The 23,377-nt window shown below is 42.3% G+C and overlaps 1 protein-coding gene across 7 annotated transcripts in view; it reads right to left on the bottom strand.

Moving 5' to 3' along the window:
• CELF2 (CUGBP Elav-like family member 2) overlaps positions 1-23,377 on the bottom strand; it is a 527,424-nt gene that overhangs the window by 291,221 nt on the left and 212,826 nt on the right. For 2 of the 7 annotated variants that reach the window (XM_082648493.1, XM_082648495.1), the window contains exon 1: positions 12,398-12,506. The exons of 4 other annotated variants lie outside the window; for them this stretch is intronic. In XM_082648493.1, the coding sequence (XP_082504619.1) occupies positions 12,398-12,471 (74 nt within the window). In that variant the 5' untranslated portion in view covers positions 12,472-12,506. Of the gene's footprint in view, positions 1-12,397; positions 12,507-16,926; positions 16,968-23,377 lie in introns of those variants that run through there. One more of the 7 variants, XM_082648497.1, reaches the window with a different exon arrangement.

Below are 23,377 nucleotides of genomic sequence, written 5' to 3'. Positions count from 1 at the left end.
GGTTACAACGCGCGGCGCCTGCTAAGAGTAAAGGCATTTCGACAGGCTAATATCGGTATGAAATGGTGGTGTGGGTTAGACCAACCCAGGCATGAATTCTACGCTAACTTTTCTATATTGTCCATTCCTTTACTCTGGATAGCTACGCAGGAAACACACATCTCTGATTTGCTGAAAACCCAGAGTCCCATCAAATGTTTATGCACTTGAGCAAAATGCTATGGAAAGGTCAAAGGTGTACTGACACTTGAAAGGGACCAGGGGCCACAGCTGAGTTGGTCACCACTGTCAATCATCTAAAATCCATGTGTTATCATGTTCAGAGACACTTATTCTACTGCCGACCCCTCTGGCTCATTTATGAAGGAGGACGTAAAACTCCAAGTAACTGCAGAAAGGACACAGCAGCAAGTCACCACATGAGGGGGACAATGGGGACCGAACGCCACCCAAGAGCTTTATTCTAATTCACAAGAAGGCACACTATGGGCTGGAGGCACCCTGAGAAAGGTGTTCCTCTAGATCAATGCAAAAATCAGGAAGTTGGAAGTAAATGCAGGGTGGGATGCCAGGTGTCTAATGAAATCCCCCAAAGAAACTTCTTCCTGGAAGAGGCAGTTCATTCTCTCTTTTTCAAGTTTATTTATTTATTTTTAACATCTTTATTGGAGTATAATTGCTCTACACTGGTGTGTTAGTTACTGCTGTATATCGAAGTGAATCAGCTATACGTATACATATGTCCCCACATCTCCTCCCTCTTGCATCTCCCTCCCACCCTCCCTAACCCACCCCTCTGGGTGGTCACAAAGCACGAAGCTGATCGCCCTGTGCTATGTGGCTGCTTCCCACTAGCTATCTATATTACATTAGATAGTGTATATATGTCCATGCCACTCTCTCACTTCGTCCCAACTTACCCTTCTCCCTCCCCATGCCCTCAAGTCCATCCTCTACATCTGTGTCTTTACTCCTGTCCTGCCCCTAGGTTCTTCAGAACCTTTTTTTTTAGATTCCATATACACATGTTAGCATAGATATTTGTTTTTCTCTTTCAGGCAGTGATCTTTTTAAATGAAGAATAAGGAGCCACCTTAACATTCAATGTTAATTGCTTCCTTATCTCAGCTGTAAGACCCTGCCTCTAGCATTAAGATATCTTGGCTTTGCTACGGTGCCCCTTTCTTCTGACAACTTTTACAACACTCTTGTCTTCTAAACTCAGAAACTGGTCTGGCTATGAAACAAAACCAAGAAATTTATGTGAAAGAGCATATAAAAAGCAGGTTATTATTATTAGGTCATAGCTAAGAAACTATTTCATACTCAGGATCCACAAACTCAGCTGCAAATTCGCCAACACATCTAGAAGTTCAACCTGTTTATGGTCATACAAGGTTCTAAGGATCCCTCGAAAGACAAAGCAACCTTCTGGGCCAGAATGGAAGGTGGCGCAGTTGAAAGAGCTCAGGCTTTGGAAATGGATACAGATACGTGCCTTTACCTTCTAGAACCTCCCTTTTCTCATTTGCAAAATTGGAACAATACAACTTGTCTTACAGAAGTTTTCTGAAGATTACTGATAATTTATACAAATCTCTTAGCTTAATGGCTAACCCACAGTATATCCTAAATCAAGAACAGCAAATGTCATAAAACATTTCAGAAAGCGTACCCACAGGAAGGCAACATCCTTTAAAGCGTTAGGAATCAGAATTAGGAGAAACATACTAAAAGGAAGTATTTCACTGTCAAAGAATTACAGTTTTGTTGACACCAGAAAACATATTTTGGCTTCTAGGTAGACATCATTATTTTATTGAACAGACAACTCAATCAATTTGGATCAGAAGTATCACATTCTGAGTAGACCTGAAAAAAACAACAGTCAGAGGCGAGATCAAGGCCATCCCGTGGCTTCTGAGGCTGACAAGAGTCTAATATTGGTCACTTTTTATGATAGCTGGGCACAAAATCTTGGCCCAATTCAAAGGCTGCCTATAAAGTCAATTAGACGTCCTTGACGCTAAGATAAAATGTGCCAATTACAAAGAACTCATCAATTTGTAGAGAAACATTGTAGTATCTGCAAGGCAGACCCTTCTTGAAAGATTCTACCACATTTCATCCACAGACCTCATGTTCCTCTCCCAACAATGTCAGAAACAGCCGTCATCTGGGATAGTGCCCGAGTTCAGCCTAGCGCAAAGTGGTTTGCTACGGGGACAAGGGATTCTTGGTTCGGGAGGTCACGTTCATGGCCTGGGGGGGCGGGGCGGGGGCGGTGTCTCACAGGCAACATCACTCTCTTGGCCAGAGTGGGTGCTGCGTGGCCTCTGGCCCACCATGGAGGACATTCCTCAGCTAAATGGACTCAGAGGAGGCTCTGAGCTTCCCAACTGAATCTGATCATGTCTGATCTTAATCAAGTGACTTAAAATGTTAGGAGCAAACCTTCACACTAGCTGTAGCAGCTCTGGCTTCTCAGGACTTCAAGGACCTTACCGGCTATGTCAGGAGAAGGGCCTGCATAGTACAGCAGGAAAACAATAACTATGATGAATCCTGTGGCGGGATGCACACCTCCACCCATCGTGCCAACTCCTAAAATCACCGATTCCTTTTCCAAGTCCTTTCCTCCTTCAGAGACTCTCCTAGCATGTTGTGGCCTGAGCACCGAATGAGGCCAGCAGGTGGCAGGGTCTACAATACTCGCTACCACGTTCACATCATTGAAATTGTTTTCTTAAGAGTTGGGTTTCTGCGGGGGTTAGGAGTCCCATCACGTGAGAAGCAGCCTTCCTACGGTGCAGCTGAGACTCCTCCCATAAGAAAATCAAGATCTGTTTCAGCTGATGTAGAGATGGGCTTTTCCAAATGCATTTACGGAGATACCGGGATGGGGATACTGCTTTTTGCTTCACCCCATCCCAGAATGCAAGGTCTGACCACGAGTTCACAGTTGGAACACAAACTGTATTTTATTTCTCAATCATCAAGCAGAAAGAGGAGAGAGAGAGAAAAAAAAAATCAGTCTTCTTAATGTGGTCCTGGGGACGGAGCATTTTCTGCACGTCTATATGGAAGCCATACTGCTTTATGGGTCTTTGGCCGAGACTTTAAAGCATGAATGTTCTGAGGGAGAAAACATTAACTGGTCAGCTGTAATGAAGTTTCCCTGAGTTTCTTTCTCCCAGGAAAGGCAGGTGAACTTGCAGTCGATCTTAAGTATATTATTAAGTATATTATTATTATTATAACTCCTCTCCCGACATCAGCTTCACAATAATTCTGGGGCACAGGTAAGAAGCGTATCTTATTATCCTTATTTTCTAGATGAGGAATCTTGACAAGTCACCTGAGACTTGAAAGGGGCATGGAACAAGTCAGAAGACAAGCCAGGAGAAGGCAGGAGACTCCTGTTGAGTAAAGGACCCTTAGCCTTCAAGGATGACCTTCTAACGTATTGCTGGAGAGACCATAAAGCCATGTCGCTGGTGATGCCATTCTGCTACACACAGCAGATCTCGACGCAGGGCAAGCGTCCCCCGACAAGCAGAAATGACCCACGAGGAAATTCTAACTCAAGGTTAAAACTCACGCATAGCCAACAGAATTTAAATGGTTTCTATACAAAGAAAAATCTTTCCTAAAATCTTCCTGAGAGAAAAGAAGATTCTGTGGCAGGGGCTCAACTAACAGGAAAAAAAAAAAAAAGCTCCGCCTTTAAGTCTCCTCTTCAACACGGTGCTCTGTGAGGGACCTGGAAACACCGGAAGTAAGTAGAAACCTGCTCGGAAGTGCTCTAGTAATACAGAAACGGAAGAAATATTATTGCCCGTCAGGAGATGCTGGCAGCAACTTTTTGCCGTCGAAGAGGAAGACAGAAGTAGGAAAAAAGAGGAAAATATGGGCTTTTTGTGCAAAGAAAGAAGTACCCTGACAGGTCGCATTGGAATGTAAAATGTAGGTGACAATATTATTGTCTCGAGATGGAGCTGCCAGTCGTGTTAACCAGCCATCAGGGCTTGCGTGTTGCCTTTGAATCCTGATGCCCAGGCAAGATGGCGGGGTGGACCACGGGAGTCACAAGGAAGGATGCTACAAGCACGAACTGAAGGGAATAATTGCAGTTGGAGGCCTCCTGGTGACAATTTTGAGAAGGCAAACACAGCTGCAGCACAGCCAAATATAGCGGGCCAAGACAATGACATCCATAAAGTTAATCATTCGAAATATGCTGCCCTTCTGCCCAACCAGAAAACTCAACACCCCTTCTATAGCCTAGGAAGTCAAAATGTAGTTCTATGCACAGAAACACACAGCTGTGCCAGTGGAATTTACTGCAAGTGATGACCGAGGTGTTTGGACGCCGTCTTCCCTCTCAAGGCTGTGGTTCTGAGAGCTGTGCTGTAGACGCATGTGGCCCCTTCTCTCGAAATTTAGGAAACTGCTCAGAAGAGGGATAATTAATGGAGCTTAGAGAAGCCCACTGAATCTTAGAGAAGATTCAAATAAAAGAACAGAAAAGATATACATCAGGAAAACCTAGGAAAGGCAGAAAGAAAACTTCAGGAAGAGCTGTTCTGTTGATGACCTAAAGAAGCCTGAGTTAGGGTACAAAGAATCAGGAGCGCTGAGTCAAAGCATAACAAAATGAATACCGTTAGTCCGCTACCAAAAGCTTTCCTTCCTTACGCTTTTTCCTATTATCTTTCACTTTTGTTATTCCCCAAAGATTTTTTTTCCAAGGAGAAAATGAAATGTCAGATTTCAGCCTGCATTTGCTTCACCTGTGTGACACCCAAGGTCTACTCTGGAGATGCACAGAGAAAACAACTGGGTGAGAGGTGTGCATGCACGTTGAAGAAGGTTTACACCAATTTACCTCCTTACAGCTGCACAGATCTCCCAGAGCTTTAGCCTTTTTAAGATGTTCAGTTGATGTGTTGGAGTCCCACTAGACACAATCAAAATTTTGAGTTCTCCTTTCAACAGCGATAGGAAGCTATGGGATAATGGCATGGACCATGCAAGATGGCGGCAGCAGGCAAGAAGCACACGGTGAGGAATTGGGTCTGGTGGGCACCAGCGTGTCTACACGAAAAAATATCGGTGGAGGGTCTACCGTCAGGCTTCTGTGAAGTCTTTCTTTCTTCCTACTTGAAGCCTATAAGGTCTTGACAGTAGCAACAACTCAACTGCAACTGAGAAACGCCCCCAAGTCTGGGGACTTTGTGGCAAGGAGAGAAAAGCCACTCAACTGGGTGGGAAGAGTCTCAGCTTTTCACCCAGAAATTATGACAGGACCATCACAGTGACCCTCTTTTCTGTCCTTTAACAAAAGCTACTCTGAGGTTCTGGGCCAAAGAGTCAAAACAAAGACCTAAGAACTACTTCTAGCAGTGTCACTAATATGAGGTATATCTTTGGTCAAGATGTTAAACCTTCTTGAATCTTGAACGTTTCAGTTATGAACGTAAGAATCCATTAAACACATGTTACGTTGTACACGTATTTCCTAACTTTTAGAGCCAAAGGCCATTAAATGGAAGATATTTTAAGAAAGTGAGGAATTGTGCCCAAGCTAGTTTTCCATATATATATTTCACCTATATTTACATACATATGTATATATACATGTGTGTGCACACAGTTCATATACACGTTTACAGCCAGGTGAATAACAAATTATTCTCTTTTAGCCTAAAGGACCAACTGATTTTGTGTCACATAAATGTGATACAACTTTCCTGTTATTGGGGGAGACCAGGAGATAGGAAGACATCATTCAAGGAAAAGGATCTAAAACACCACCGTAAAATTTAATGAGCCCGGGACTTCCCTGGTGGCGCATTGGTTAAGAATCCGTCTGCCAATGCAGGGGTCACGGGTTCGAGCCCTGGTCCAGGAAGATCCCACATGCACGGAGCAACTAAGCCCGTGTGCCACAACTACTGAGCCCATGTGCCACAACTACTGAAGCCCGCGCGCCTAGAGCCCATGCTCCGCAACAAGAGAAGCCACCGCAATGAGAAGCCCACGTACCACAACGAAGAGTAGCCCTCCCTCGCCGCAACTAGAGAAAGCCCGCACGCAGCGATGAAGACCCAATGCAGCCAAAAATAAACAAATTTAAATTAAAAAAAAATTTAATGAGCCCAAGTCCAGCTATGAACTCCCTTCTGAAAAGACATGAAAATTACGCCTTCCGGCATAAAAACATAGAATTTTCGATCCTAGTATGGAAGCTGAAGAACTATTCACTCCCATGACACTCAAGAAAAAAAATTTTTAAAGCTGTGCAAAATGATGTCAAATGTCAAAGAAATCAGCTGAAATTAATTGCCTTCTCTCTGAGGAGTGAGTCAGCACCATCATCTGTGAACCTCGGAAATCTTCAGTCCTGTTTGAGCCTATAAATGTCAGACAAAGCAGCTGCTGGGTTGGGGGAACTTGATTTCCATGGTCATGACAGAGCCATAAACAATCTCCCCGAGAAAGCAAACCTCTGACTTTTCATTATTAAGGCTTAAAATCCAAACACTTCACGTACCCCATTTTTGAAGCACTATCCCTATTAAAGGAATCCTGTATCTATCTATCTGTCTCTTACCCTTCTGCTGCTGGAAAGGGAGCACAGATCATTTAAACTGAGGTCTCTTTCAAACAGGTTTCTTTATTTAAAATCTGACCTTAAGTAAATGGCCATACAAGTCCGGCAGAAAAGCTGAGAATAATAAACCAAAATGGTATTTTAGTCTAAGTGCAGCCTAAACTTAATTTACATACATATTTAGGAGGGAAAACTGGAAAAAAAAAATGGGTCTAGTAATTTGCCAGCAAGTTGGCTCTGAGGCATTCATTCAAATGGAGTAATTAAAATTTAACCAAAAACCGAATTTGTACTCATCTGTCATTTTGAGAGCCATGTGATTACATATTTATTAGCATTCCATTTTAAATCATCAGCTGATTTTAAAGCGTCACTCTCAGTATCTGAACATAATACACAATCTGCAGTTCATAAAACCGACTGTTCATAAAACTCCGGGGGTAGCACTGTGAAAGCGTAAATCTCAAACATGCTCACAAGGCATTTCAACCACATAAGTGGAATTGTATTTCTATAAAACCAGTTGGAGTAATCACTTTCTGTCGTGATTTAGAACAAATGGGCAGAGTGAAACTGCTGAAAATCCCCTGTATGTTTCCCCCTTTCTTTTTCAAGTCCTTCCGGAAGAGTCTGAAGCTCACAGTAAATGAAAAAGACAGTCCCAGGAGGAGATGGGGGGGGGGGTCCATCCCTTCACATCTATATTCAGAGCATGAGAATACTGGATGGCACAATTAAACAGTGATGATGCTAAAGGGGGATAATTATTTTACAATTACCTGCGAGCATCACAGTTACCGCGCTAAATAGTTTTTGTTTCCCACCAAGGTTTTTCCAGGAATGTGCAGCTCCGTTTCCCTTGAAGGTCAGCAAGAGCTTTTTCTTAAGGAAAAATAAAAATGCATTTTCTGCACTGCTACACAAGTGGCACAGCACCGTCGCTGGCTTCCTCATACTCCCCACCAGCTCCCTGATAGTGGAAACACACACAAGGGCACGAGAACGGGGAGGTGCTGAAGAACAGGAAATCATTCGTACTTTCCAAAGCCTCCCCCTTCTGCAGTTTTGTAGAACAAATATGACACTGAGAAGTAGCTAACTCTTCGTGATGGCCTAATCCACCAACACAAAGCGAAAATCCAAGCTTCCCCTGAATAAATAAAACCCTCCAGTACTAACACTCTAAATTGGAAATAAAGACTTTTTGGGTGAGGTTCAGCATAGGAAGTGAAAGACATCAATGACTTTACTGATTTATCATTGGGCTCCTTGTAATGTGTTGAAAATACCCAGGTTTTCCACCGAAATGCAAATAAGAGATACTGGTAGTATAAACAGCTGTGGGGTTGGTTGCTACAGTGACATCAGACCCCCCCCCCCCCAATCATCCACGTCTACATATAAGCTTCAACCATGATCACGTTTATCAGATTATTACCAGTCTTTTCATGAGAAGGGAATGAGTGTTGAACCTGTAAGAAAACCACAAGGTAAGAGTAAGGAGAAATGAAAAGTCTGGGGATATATGTAAAAAAAGGAAGGAAACTGCAGCCTTTTATCAGAGGCCAAATATACTATTATTATAGTGGTGAGAGCAGGGGTGGGGCGAGTACGTAACCGCTCGGAGATGGAAAACGTTCTTAATGATCCCATGAACCACTAGGTTCATACCTGAAAATTTTATCTTCTTTTCATCTCGTCTCGCAAGGTTCTTATTCCTCCCAGCTCACCGCATCTCATCAAAAGATGCCAGAGTCATCTCAATCCAGCAAATTACAATTAAATAGCAATACTCAACAATTACAATAATATCTCTAACCCAGATCAAAGATAACATCAGTGTTCTAAAATGCCACTGTGGGAGGAGTTTTCGGTTTCAGGAAGCAGCTGATACTGAAATAGGCACTGAGAAATCCCACCTGAAAATACTTCTTTAAAAATTTCCTTAAAGAACCATACACACAGCTAGCTCTTCTTTTAGAGTCTTTGCATTTTAATTTCCTCTCATGTCTATCAAGGAATCGGGTGACGAATCTCAGTGCTCTATTTTATTATTGGTAATGGCATTTCCTAAATATACTTTAAATGCCATATGGAAAAAAAAGGGAACTCAATGTCTTTGACCTTCATCTTGCTGGTACTCAGTAAACAAAAAAAAGTTTTTAATTAAAGTATATTCTCTTTAGCTCATTAGCATATGGAATAAGTGTGAATTTGAATCAAACAAGAGAGTGATCAATTCACTAATTTGAATCAAATTAGAGAGTCAATCCTGAATCGGTGATATGTATTTCCTATAATGCTCCATCATTCTCAAGTGACAATTATGGTTTCCCAACAAAAACAGTCCTCTCTTCTCTCGTCAACACATAAACATGCATTTATATAACACACGTGCGCGCACACACACAAGCAAACCACAGCTTTGCCATTTACTGCCTACGTGGCATGTGCAAGAATGTAATCTCAAGTATCACCTGTAAAATGGGTGCAATACCCAGCTTGCATATCTACTATGACAGCGTATGTAAAGTGTCCTGGTACATAGCAGGTATTCAATGAATGACTCATGTTCTTCTCATTTTAGTGGGGAGAGGGAAACAGTAATTACACTGCCTTCTTGGACTGGTCCCATTGCCCCTCTACTAGCTTCTTCATCCATAAAACAAGGAGGTCTGGTGAGATGGTCTCCAAAGCCTCTTCCAACGTTAACAATTATGTCCCTAGAACTGCCGTCCAGTTTAATTAGCCCCTGATAGACATCTTTCCGGTTATCCCAACTTGGGAGGACTCAACAAAAAGGTTAATGCACCAAGTTGACTCAGGATAACTTTTTCTCCTTGTCAGTAAGGTTACTCACCGAATGTGAAAAAAATAAGATTTCGTATTAATTTACTGGTAGCTTCTCCTCAGCATCTCATTCTAACATCACAAATCTAAACTAACATGTTTAAAGGTGCATTCATAGATTTTTCCACCTGTAATTTCTCAATTCCAAGATAGCATGTCTTATATTTTGTTTAAAATTTGTGTAAATATTCAAAAACATTAAAAAAAAAAAAGGAAGCCCAATGCATACATACGATCATTCAAAAGGTGAAACAAAGAAAGACACTCATCCCCGACTCCGATACAAAACCAAGTGCCCCAGTTTAGAACAGAATTTTTAAAATATCAGTTGTTTTTATTTTCATTATGCTTTTTTGCAAATGACATTCTATTTCATTACGCTTTTTTGCAAATGACATTCTAAACACAAAGACAACAAAACTTTTGATAGTTAAGATTATTTAAAAGGTCCATTTCCATGTACAGTTTTGATGTTGAACATTTAAAACCCCAAGACTTTGAAGTCTATGTCATAACAATTCTATACCCACTACAGAGCCTTAAACGATCTGGGCTCTTTAAACACTTGATGGCTCATGGGGCCATGAAGCGTAATCATTTACCTCAAAAGCTATTTGTTCATCTGCCTTGAGGACTCAAACATATTACATCTTGCAAACTTATCTAATATATTCTTGGGGGAAAACGTCATTGAAAATATGTTCTACTGCTTTAGAAAATCAACACCAGAAAAGCCCTGTGCTTTATATAAGTTCCTTTTAGGAACAGGCCAACAATCTAGCTGACGGCAATTTAGTCCGAATGGCAATATACCATAAACAACCACCGGTCCAGAAAACAAACCCACAAAGCTATCTTGGTGATAAGATATACTTGGAGTGGGTTTCAAGCATTTTCAACTTATCACATTCCTTCTCACGCACCCCCATTCCCCAAAGACAGTCTCTAACGTGAGCTAATTACAAACTCTTTTGGAAAACACGCTACAGTATTCTCAGGGCTAAGGAAACATAAAATCATTATCTTGGAAACAAATAATAAAGTTATCATTTACAAATCCTGTTTTTCTTTTTTTCTAGGTTCAATTAAGCAAGAGCTGACAAACACTGAAAACAATTTGAGTTTGATTCCAAAATAACTAGCACATGGAAGAGAAGTAGGTAGAAGTTATATTAGGATTTGTCTAGCCGACTCCATCACTAAGACAAAAAGGCTCTATTCAGAGCAAACAGTTTGAATGAGCCACATTCATCCACCAAATGAAAAAGACAAATTAAACTTCCATAATTAATAATTTAACTGACAAGAGATAGCATCTTTCAGAGGCCATTAACACTTTACATTCAGAGAGTATTCTTAGCAGGTGACCATCATTTAAAACCACGATCAAGCCAATTCTTTGGTTCGGCCCCAACTCTCTTACAGAGGAGAAAACACAGAACTTTCAAACTAGCTAATGTGCAAACATGTAATAAACGCCTATACAGATAGCCCTTTTAAGAGGGGGAAGAGGACAGAGATCTCTCAAAACAAATATCATGGCAACAGTACTAATCAAGATTACTTTCACAGAGAAAACTGCCAAAGGGAAATTCAATATTTTAATTTACATTATCTGATTATCTTAGTTGGGACAATGAACCTGATCATGTGTAAAAGCAAGTTAACATTCTTAATATCGACTAGAAGGACAATTCGCATTTAACAGACTTTCATCCCTCTCCCCAGCTTTTTTTTTTTCTCTCCCAAATCCTAGGAGCTCAAATAATTGGCCACTGCGGAGTTTCTCAAGAATCTCTCAGCTCGTAACATTTAACATCCTAGAAAAAGAATCTTGCACCGTAGGGGAAAGTTAGTTGCCAGGGAAATGGATCATAAAGCTCAGAATGGCCTGAAAATTGCACAGGATAGAGCGAAGTGCAAGAATATGCATGTTTCTCTCAGGGTGTGTACAATAGGAAACATTTTATACCTACTCTTACCAAGGATAGCAGTCCCTTTTTCACTCGATTTATTGTAGCCTAGATTCACTATCACATTTCTTGCCTGACAAGAAACAACTGTATATAGTCCAAGTCTGAAATTGACACAGACCTTTCAGACCCACTCCTGACAACCTTCTAGGTCGTCTTTTCAAACACTCCTGAAATACAAGCAGATCCCATTGCCTTCAGAGTGACCCAGCTGATAAGAGAAACTTTCCTATCAAGACTAACGAGCCCAAGAAAAATCAGGCATATTTTCCCTTCCTCAGGAATCCCAGCTCTTGACTTCTCCCAATAAACTCTCTACTCTAGTTTGCCGACGTGTAAAACAACCAGAATCATATTAATTATTAAATTATAGACTGCATATCAGACAAATCACCGTGATTACCTAAAAATTACCTCTAATTTCTGCAACAGAGTACACCTGGCTATTTTCATGCTTTATAATTATCTCCCCCCACCCTTTTTTTTTTTCCTCCCCTCCTTCTACTCCCCCATCCTAAAAAAGCAATTTTTGCAAAGGGTAAGTCAGAAAAGCGAGCAATTTGGTAAGAAGGGATATTTAAATGGGCCACGAGAGCTCCAGCAGCCCCGAATTTCAAATGACACGAGCGTGCACGCGCGCACCCCACCCTGGGACGCCGCGCCACGCTCTCCTGTCCTCGCGGGCCGGACCCCAAGCCCAGACCCCGGGAACCCGCGTCCGGCTCGCCGGTCCACGCTCTCCACCCCACCCCGGGCACCGCGCCCCGCTCGCTGGTCCCCGCCGCTCCTCCAGACACGCTCCCACCACCCCGCGTCCAGCGCCGGCTCCGAACCACAGGGCGCGGCCGAACCGGAGCCACCCCCCGCGTCCCCGGGGCGCAGAAGCGCCACAGCCCGCCCTCTCCCTCCGCGGGGCTCCGGGCCGGTGACCCGGAGGCGGCCGGGCGGCCAAACTCACATTCGGTCGGGAACTAGCAGGCGGCCCTCAACCATCATGTCCGGGAGGAAATCCAGCTTGAAGGCAGAAGTCATGTTCGCGGCGCGCGCTCTGCGCTCGGGTGCGGGGGGCGGCGGTGCGCGCGGCCGAGTGGCGGCGGGCGGCGCAGACGGGCAGGGACAGGTGCGCGCGGCCTCCCCGCGGCGGCCGCCCGAGCCGGCACTTGTCACATTCTCTCTCCGCGGCTCTCCGCCAATCCCCGCCGACAGCCAGCGCCCGGGCCGCAGGCTGCCCAGCGCCAGGTGCGGCGACCGGGGGCGGAGCTCCGTGCCCGCCGCGCCGCCGCTTAACCCCTGCGGGCCCGCACGCCCGGCCCCCGGGGGGAGGAGGAGGCGGAGGGACCGCCCCCTGGACAAATCGCCCCCCCCTCCGCCCCCGGCCTAGGTTCCCCGGCAGCCAGACACGCACACTCGTCCCCAGCGGTGACTCTGTCCGGTCCCCTATTTCCAGGAGCCTGGCATGAGGCCCGACTCACCCACCGCTTGTCCTGGGTTTAGTACCACCGTATTGCCCAAGGCCGGTGCACTCCACGAGCGCACCCAAACTCCCCAACTGAAGCCACGAGAGACAATCATCACGGGGGTTTGTTTAAATGCTCCTCGGTGGGCTGTGCTCGCCAGTGTATGAACTCAACTGAAATAGCATTCGTGGTTGAGCCAAAGTAAATATCAGATAAACGGCCCAAGTGACATTTGCGGACTTTTCCGTGCTTTACAAGGAGAAAGATTCATCGGTCTCTGCACGATTGTATTTCCTTTTGTATCATCTTGAAAACATTAAGAAGTACACGGGACTAAAATGGTGATAAATCACGTTTTCTTTTAAAACGATACATCACAAGTTGGTCATCTCGAAGTATTTAAATACAATGATTAAAAACCAACAGTGTGGCTTCATGAAAAGAGTGTTAGGTCTGTAATGGCCATGAAGCTTAAATACTCATTTAAGATCTGTGACCGATTTACTAATAGGAATTGAGAAATAGGGCAGAATTCTCACAAAGAAGGGAGTTTAATTTTCCCAAGTGACTTGTGAAAATTCTTAAAAGTATTTTTATGTGGTGATGTTCTAATCTGGCGCTCTCATCATTGTTTTGTTGCTCAGTTATTTAGATGAAACTGAAATTTTCACAATGTCACCAGTCTGTAAAACTTCTCTGTGGCCTATTTCACATTCTAAAGAAACCTCATAAATTGCAAACCAGAAGTCTTATAGTTTGCCTCTTTTATTAACCATCACTTTAAATTTTATTTTGAAATGACATCACACTTGGGGGTGTATTCACAGTAGTCAGAGGGTTAAACAACTAAGTCACGTGGAGTTAACTGTATCACGTGGTGTTAAATGTATCAGACAACATGGAGAAAAAATTGTTTTCATCTTTTCTCACCAGTTTCTTGTGTTATAATGAGAACGGATCATCTTTAGAGATTATGAAGAAAAACGGATATTTATATACCAATATTAAATCCACGTATCAACCGTAGATCTAGACTTGCTGCATTGAGTGATTTGGAATAACAGGCCTGGTGTATTCAATTAAGTCCATACTTAATTGACTTGATTTCCTTCTTCAGCTGAACAACATATCTGGCTTTTGACCAAGATGGTTCTAATTCCAAGACATAGGGCTAGGACTAACCTTCAGTTGAAAATCTTGCCTTTCTGAGGAATCAGGGCTAGGTTCATAAAGAACTGAAAAACAGATGGGGTAAAATCAATTCTTATACCCCAAATGCCCCAACTGTTCCTAATAATACTAAGCTACACTTTTTCCCGACCCTAGCTTCTGCAGGCTGCCTTTGAAATTATAAGAATTTTGTTGGTCTTTCAATAACCTTAATAAAGTAATTAGCCAGATAAATGAGACAAACCTTGACAGTTCCTGATTTTCTAGACATTATTTACATAACTCCCAAATGTATATAAGCAGCTGACTCTATAATAAAACTATTTGAAGAACGAACTAACAGAACCGGCCTCCAGAACAGAAGCAAAACACAACTGCGTTAATCAGAAAGGAAAATATTTTCAAATCCGCTACGGACTGAAGCTCCATGTACATCTACATTCTATAAGGTAGAAAAAGCATCATTAACACATAGACTTCGGAAATATTTATTCTCTCTTTAATTGCATGTGAATTATTTGGGAGACACTGTAGGGAAGGCCTCTTACTGACTTAAGCCTTCTCAGCAGTTTGTTAAATTCTAGGCTCAAATCCCTTGAGGCAATAGTGGATTCAAAGCAGCTTTTAATCATACTATAAGGAGGGTGAAGAAGTATGTAAGTAGGTCATAGAGAAAGAATTACTAGTGCATAGGTTACTGCCTTATTTAACAACTACAGTGAGTCCCAGAGTTTTCAAAGCACATTTGCTTTTGCCATTTAAAGTTAGAAGCAAAACCAGGGTCAAATATAAAAGAAAACTCTAACATGAAATACAGTGACGAGGGGAACCAAGGAAAGCTTCTGGATGTAGCTGAGCTGAAATAGTTTGGCTGCCAAATACATAAATAATAGAGTGATTGCATAGGCACTTAATTTAGGTGCCAGAGAGAAACAAAATATACAAACACACACACACACTCTATAGGGTTTTGTTTCCATGATCACAGCACCTGCACAAGAGCTGTTTTTAAAAATACAAATTTTAAAAGCTCTTGAGCTTAAAAACAAAAACACCCAACCAAATACCACCTGATGAAAAGCTTCAATTTCTCATCTGACTGCTTTGCCAGAAGGAAAAAAAAAATCTCAAACAACTCGACAGGGCCCCCTTTTTTAATTTTCACGCCGTAACGAGCCATCAGGTATCATGTTTTGGCAGTTGGAATTATTTTGCAGACAGCTCGTCTGGGCCGCTGCTAAACACGTGGGGTTCAGTGAGGCTATTTTATAGCCAAGGATCTTATCAACAGCAGTGAAAGGGGGTGAGGCCATGAGCGAGCCCCCCTCCTAGACCTGACTTGGTAGGTGACACCTCTGTGTGCTGACATCCCTAGGGACGGGGCTGTTGGGAACAATGCAGTTTCCTCACCATTTTAGCTTCACTGTAGAAAAACCTTAAGCTCTTCCCGAAGCCCATCCCCCTACCATCCCTAAATGTCTATTTTTTTTTCTTTTTAATCAACTTGCTATTCATTTCCCAAACAAAAGGCAATTCAAGAATTGGAAGCACTTCAAGGGAAAGTTTCTGAATGACCTCATTTTATATGAGGCCTTCCAAGGCAATTGGGTGCACTGTGCTGTTTCAGCACACCGCCCCCTCCCCATGCCTCATCTCAAACTGAGGTTTCTCCAGTGGTCATTGTTTGAGCACTGAATTATCACTGGCATTTAAAAAAGAAAAAACCCAAAAACCTCTCCATAGAAACAGAATGCTAATAAATGTGTTTGAAAATGGAGTCACACTGCTCGAATGGAAGGTATCCGACTCCTATCACCCATCTTCATCAGTGAACCAGGATAGAGCCCCCTGACTACAGATCTTTCAACATTTTTGCACAAAGTTTATACCATAACTTAGAGACTGGAGTCTGATAGATAGTGATGCACGTTTATAACCCAACAGTTAATTTTCTTCTCCTGCAGACAGCCCTGTATATTTTGTGACAAATTTCCATTTTTTAATTATTCCTATGCATAACGTCACGGGTTGCAATCTCTTTAAAAGCAGTAGACAGTCGGCCATGCAACTACAGATGTACCAATACTGTTCCATCTCCTCAAACAGCCACCTTCACAAAAGGGTTTTTCTCCCCTCACTCCTGGCTCTTTATTAAAAACTAGAATCCAAAACATCTTTCCCCATCACATTTTTAAATTCAAATTTTATTCAATAGCTGTTCCATTTTTTTTTTTTTTAAGCCAAGTGTACTGAGAGCTGTTTGGAGCAAGAAAGACAGGCCCTAGAAGGGCGGGGGGTGGGTTCCCATCACTGGGCATTTTCCAGCCAATAAGTTTGAAATCCACATGAATTTGAAGTACCTGGGAAAGTATCTGACTTTGCGGTCATGTGTTTGTTCTTGGCTTACCCCAGTTTCATCAGCAACTTGTAAAAATAAACAAGTGTCTTTATGCGCTTAAAAAATCCCCAAATAGATCCCTAAGTGATACATTATAAATCTATATTTTCTTAGCTCCATAAAGGTATCCCTTAAAAAATACTTGTATCACCAATCAAGTTTAAAATGATCTTATTACCCCCCCCCCATTTTGAAAGCTTCTGGAATGGCGACTTTATCACATTCCCAAAACGACTTCAGTAAAATCACACGCCAATAAAGATGACATCGTTATTAAACTCTGATTTTACATTTGTACTGGAATTTTAAGCCGTCGCTCTCCCTTGAGAACAGCTGCTACTGGCTTTTTGCAATCTTGTGTTTTTCTGAATCTGTTTTCAATAGAGCCAAAAGACAAAATGGTGAATCTCTCTCCCTTCTGAAGAGACCCTCCAACGGAAGATGGGTTCTTTGTATACATACCTTCGCGCTCGGAAATGAGATGCCCCTTTAGGGTTTCCAGAAGTTTCCATTCCAAGGGGATGAAAAGCTAATACTGTGGACCTGTCAGACCCTGAGCCCAACCAGCCTATCACTTCCCTCTCGGACTTGCCTTTCCCTTTTCCTCCTTTCTCCATTATTCCCCCTGCTGCCTTATTTCCCTCCCCCTTCAGTTTTCTCTTTCTTTCTCCCTCTTTCTCTCTCAAACGGAAGCCAGACAATGCCAGACGGTCTCCTCCACAGCTGTGGGTCTGAGGAGGCAGGTGACCACAAAAGTGAAAAGCCTTGGTGGCTCATCTGTCAGGGAAATCAAGTTTGCCTCGACCAAGGCTGAGTTCTCAACTCGGAACAGCTGTCTCTGGGGTGCTTCCTTTCCAGACATCATCACAGGGTGGAGGGGGAGGATGGAAGATCACGTCCCATGAAGTGAGTAAATATATGAAAATTGGGAAGGAGAAGATTGGAGAAAGGGCGGGGAGGAGAAAAAGGCTGGCCTGGTGATATGTACACAAAGGCACTCAGAAAAAACAACCTCTGAAGGAATGTCCCAGCAGCCGCTTGAAGATGCTGAGATTTTTCAAACTGTATCAGGTAGCTTTATCTGGTGCCAGCCTGGCGGTGGGAACAAAATTTATACCTATCAGAGTGGGGTTTTGAGTTCCCTGGCAATCTGCCCTTGAACACCCACCACGCCCAAGAAATGTTTTCCCCAAATGGTCAGAAGTTCTCATCTTACTGTCACATGCTGTAAATTTCAAAAAGAGAAACTACTGTTTGATGAAACACAGCAGCTGAGTGGGGACAGCTGGGTGGATATAGCAGTAGGCATAACATTAGGTCTAGAGAGAAAGCAGCAACAGGTGGGGGCAGAAAGGAAGTTTTAAGACTTAGTGGGTGGGGGGTGAGGGAGGGGGGCGGGGGGCGGGGGGAGGGTGTTTTCTGAGACTGATCTTGGCGAGAAGCAATATCAGGACTTGAGAGGGACTCTCCAGAGGCATGAAAGCCCCACTGGCCTCAATGTCCCTCCTTCTTCTAAACAAATACATCTTGAAGAAGAGGAAGGATTAAAGAGACCAAATGCTTGGATTGTGTGTAAAAGAGAACACACGAATCTGCTTTACCCACAATGATGATGGATCCCCATCAAAGAGCTTTTCCTTCCAAGGATCGGAAGTCATCTGACACAGTGGATGCAGATCAGACGCTTTAAGACAAATGCTACTTGCAAGCGGAGTGAAAAAGATGATAAGATTTAAGGATCAAACCTGTTAGATTCTGCACCTGATTCTGTCAGAGTGGACTGACACTGGGAACACGTCATTTAATTTTCTGATTCATCATCTAGACCTTTGCATGTGCGTGGCCATCATTTCCTTGTAGGGATGGATGGCTGAAAAATCAAAATCTACCACGATCCTCTGATGAGAGGTACGAGGTGTTAACCTAATTATTACTACAGCAATTACATAACCAAGCTATTAAAGTGACATGTAGGTTGAAAATACATTAAGGTTTTGAGCACAGGAAATTTTTTTTTCCCTATAATATGGTTCAAATCTCTAACTATTTTTAGCTTATGCTAGAGGTTTTTGAGAATCCCAAATGACTTTTTCTTTAAATTTGCTTTTGATGCTCATTCCCATAAAGTCCGTTAGGGGAAAAAAATTCTTTTTTTCTTTCTCTTAAAAGAACTACCCAAAAATCTTCATGGAAAAGTGATGTAGCAATCTACCCAAGCTAAGTGGAAATGTGTTATCTTATCTTATCACTATGGTTGAGTGTAAGCCTTTATGCTGCCCAATCTCTTAGTCTCTCATACTCTCTGGTGGCGGCTAATAGCTACATTTGTACTATTTCATAGGAATATGGCAACGTGAGAGAGGAGGAGAGATGTGAATGACTTTGAGGTCTGAGGAAGAAAGGTGATGAAATTAAGGATTTTATTTGGCTTTGTTTTAATAACAAAGACGAATCTGGGGTGTTCTAAGGATAACTTCCCTTTCCTGCTCCCTCTTCCATCCTTCAAGACCCCCTCCCCTCATTATACACCACTTGATACCTTCTTACCCACTGTTCCCTCTCTGTTTCATGACTGTCTTGAGCTTCTTAATGAGAAAAGATCACGTCACATAGTATATCTGCTGCTTGGTTGGTCCTGATTACAACATGATACGTTTTGGCCCCTTATGCAGATTAGAAGTCACATTTCGCTTCATCATGCTTCAGATTTCTCTATTATTCCCTCCAACATGTGTTCCCATTATACAGATTAAAGCCTGAGAAAAGTGAGCCACGGGTGCTTTAATTCAAAGACCTCGTGAGCTATCAGGGGAACCAGTGAGCATACGCAGGGGAGCCGTAAAAACTCAGAAGCAAAAACGACTGTGATTTTCCCTTTCTTACTGTACAGCTTACTCCGTACAAAACTAGACGGCAGGCATAAATCAGTGCACCGTGGAAATGTGGCACTGGAGGAAAATATGACTTTCAAATATCCAATATTTGTACTCTTAAGTTGGCCAGGGAAGGAGTTGGCCTGAGTCGTGACTTAGAATCCCTTCCACCATGAGCTGTGTGTCCAGTTTCCCTCTTTTGGTCTGTTTTTCTCATCTTTGAAATGGGAATAACATAACTACCACTAACTCTAGGGTATCTGTGAGGATTAAATTATACAAGATGAAAAGAGATCACCTAGTGCCCGGTAGAGAGTAGACTGTCAATAAATTTTGGATTTATTCCTTACTTTAATCATAATACTCCCACTCCCTGATCTTTGTTTAAATCTGGAACTGGCAGATGGGAAGGAAAAGAGGAAGCCAGTCCTAATCCTATTGTTCTTGTAGCATTAAAGTTTTCACTGATTCTAAGGCCAGCAGCCTAACCCACAGGGGAGAGGAAGGGTACAGTTTATGCAAGGCAGGCACTGAGCGTCCTGGGGCTGCGGGTGAGGGCTCCATCCCTTTTGATCAAGTCAGTTTCCAAAGCAAAAGTCAAAATGAACCCTAACTGCCACCACCAGGAACTCACGCCACCCATCACCAACTCAGTGCATTTTCATTCACAGAGACGCTTCCTAAATCATTTCTGAATGAATGGGGAAGCCATCTCACAGAACCCAAAAGACAGCTGGGGTCCCAAACCAAGATGTTCAAAAAGCAAGGCATGACAAAGACGACAACACCACAGGAGGATCTGCAGCCCCTGAATCACTGAGATGGGCAGCTTTACAGGAGCCATGACGAGAGTCTGATTCATTCCTGCACCAGGTACCACAGTGCCCCTTCGCGCCAGTTCACACACCAGCTGGAAGCCAGCAATGCCATCCTTAAGTTTCAACACAGAATTTTTAACGATTGCAGCTGCAACCTTTCTCAACCCAGGGATTCAAAAAGCCATGGATACTGAAGGGGTATCAACCTGATAACTTCAAACCTCACGCTCTTCTTGTCCATGACAACAAAGTTTGTTGAACTGAATGATTATGCAGGAAAATTCTGGTTTTTGTTTTTCTCCTAGGGCGCGCTGGCACGTCCTGCTTCCTGAACTGCAGTGATTCATCACAACCCTAGGCAGCCAATCACAGGCGGGTCAACGTGGAAAGAGGTGAGGGAACAGCTGAGCTGCCCTGGGAACACATGTCACCCTCTCCCCACAGATGCCATTCCCCGTTAACTGTGACGGTCTTGACATAAAAGAGAATGTGCTGGGATCTGTCAGTCAGAAGAAAGCTATGGATCAGATAAACATACCTGCACGGAACAACCCCTAATGATATCACATGAAGCAGAAGGCTGCGTCTGGGAACAAAGGGTGCCTCATCCCAGATCAGGGTTAACCAGCACATTTCTGAGTTGAGTAGAGGTTCTCTCTCTCTCTCTCTTACATGTACATCTAGCTTCCATCTCAGTCCGACCTCTGGAGATGGATACCATGGGATCAGAAAGGTGCTTCAGCTCTAGGACACTTCATTTCAATTCTTAATGGGCTACAACATTGAAACCTCACATAAAGCTTTCCTTCCTCTGACACCCTCTTCCCCATGTCAGTTAAGTGAAATGCCACAGATCTTAATCTTCTCCCAAAACCACTACCTCTTCTTTCCTACAGAATGAAAGTCACTGCGAGTTCAGAAAAATTCCCAAAGCCAGTAATAACCAAGAGAGAAGCAATAGTAGTTTGATGAAAGGAGAACCCGCCCCCCCCCATCCCCGCCAACAAATTCCCCAGGAATTACTGAATGTAGAAAGAAATTCAAGGAAGGCTAATCAAGATGATCTAAGGCGTTATTGCAACTGGGTGAAATATACTTGTTACCGCTGGAGGAAGGGCAGATAAAGGCTGTGGAGCCACAGGAGATGCTTCTTAACAAACTGCATTCTGTTAATGACTTTTACTGAAATCTCTACACCAGAAACTAAGTTGGATATTTCTAGATTCCTCACTGCCACAATTATACCAAATCAAGCTATGTTTTTCATCGACAGATTCTGACCCCTTAAATACAGAACGATCATTCCCACCTAACACTCTTGCTTTTGTATATTACCTTCTTTTCATCAACCTAGGTGTTTCCAGGGCTGCGAGCAATGAAATTTCCATCAGCCACATTTTCACCTAATTAACCGCCCTGATTACAATAATTAGTATTGATTCACTCTTCGAATGACTTCCTGGGTGTCCCAGCACACTCTGCACTTGCTCTAAAGTTCTAGATATGAATATTAATCAAACGCCTTTCTTTGTTTTTCAGCCCCAAAGGGATATTTTGCAACTGTACACACTCATATTTTGAAAAAGAAAAACTGTGAGGTTTCATTTTCACAAATAAAGGACTATTGATATGTCGAGGTTACAGCCTGTGGTCTCAGCCTGTGGTCTGCTGAACACAGCTATGTATTCCTGAGTCTCCTGTGTGAAGGGACTCCTCGGGGTGCAACGGCAACTCTACTGAAAGAAGCCATTTTCCCAGTTTGACTCTTTTGCTATTCCTTTTCTGCAAGTCTAGGCTTAGAATTAAAATTCACTTTGACATTTGTTTAGGTCACCCTGGAAGGGAATCATCCCACATAGAGGCTGATGGCAGGATACAGATTACATATCTTGTTACTGTTGTGGAAATAGATGTAGACAAGTTTGCCAACTTCGGCCATCTCCTACTTCCCCATCAGGCTAAAGGAAAAGATAGCTGCGTGTCAGACACCTGAACGGGGGTCTTGGAATTCTGGAAGCTGGTAATGGGTTAAAGCACAAGTAGGAAGGGAGTTCCCTTGTTCTTGGACCTAATATGATCACCCAGGAATTAAAGTGAATAGATCACAGGTAAATGATTATAATTTAGTCAAAAATTTAACGTGTAGGTTTCCAAGATATTTCTTTATTTCAGCGTGCTTCTGACAGGCAGCTGGGGAACACAGGACACTGCTTTTTTTCCCAAACCACAAAAAATTGCTTTGTGACCTTTGTTTTGGAATAAAAATTTCCCATGAATGCAGAATCTAGGTGTGCTGGTAACAGTGGGCCAGTTTCAGATATAAAGCTTCACCAATTACCTTCTATGAGCTCATCCTAAAAGCAATTACTGGCATACCCAATGGAATGAGCAGTTCAGATCCCTTTGGAAGCAGGAGAACATAATCATAAAATCCACTTTACTCACAATGGATGACTTTAAAAATATTATTATCCTACTGATATGTTTTGGGTCCAGCCAGACTCTGAAAATATTGTCAATAGAAAATCTATGTTCCAGAAGGCAAATTACTGAGCTTTTGCAACATTAATTTTCATAATTCTGAATTAAATACAACATTTCAACTTAAGTTTAAGAAATTGAAATGCATGTCCAAACTCTAAAAAATAGTTAATGTTTCATAACTGTTTTTATAAGGAATACATTTTGTTCCTTGTTTACTGAGAACATCACTAATTTGAACACGATATAATCCAAGAAGAAATATTTGTAACTAAATACGTCTATTTTTTAAAATTTACCCTTTAAAATGATTTCCCTTCTGTTTTTAAAAATTAGGTCCTTAATCTCTATAAATTTACTAATATTTTTCAATGTACTGCTCTGGCACAAACAGCTAATTAAAGCAAAACACTGATATGTTAGAAAAGGTATATTCTTTATGGAAACGAACCTTAGTGACATGATTTTCATGTAGATCAATTACCATTTAATATTCTAGGATCAGTTCTCTTATATCTAATGTGAGAATAAAAATGTTTTTAATATTTGAGAAGTTTGCAACAGATTTTTCCATTTTCTCTTCTTGAAGTCTCACTGTTTTCACATGAGAAACCAATGCTTATGTTATAAAAGGAAGGATTCTTGAAGATGTGAGAAATGTTTACCTTGCATAGAAATGCATTTTATGAGCACATAATCATATATCAAAAATTGATACATTCCATAGACACCTTTAACTTA

This window comes from Grampus griseus (assembly GCF_964374135.1).
Source record: "Grampus griseus genome assembly, chromosome: 2".
Taxonomy (NCBI): domain Eukaryota; kingdom Metazoa; phylum Chordata; class Mammalia; order Artiodactyla; family Delphinidae; genus Grampus; species Grampus griseus.
The sequence above is the reverse complement of the archived record's forward strand: the minus strand, read 5'-3'. Positions and strand labels throughout refer to the sequence as shown.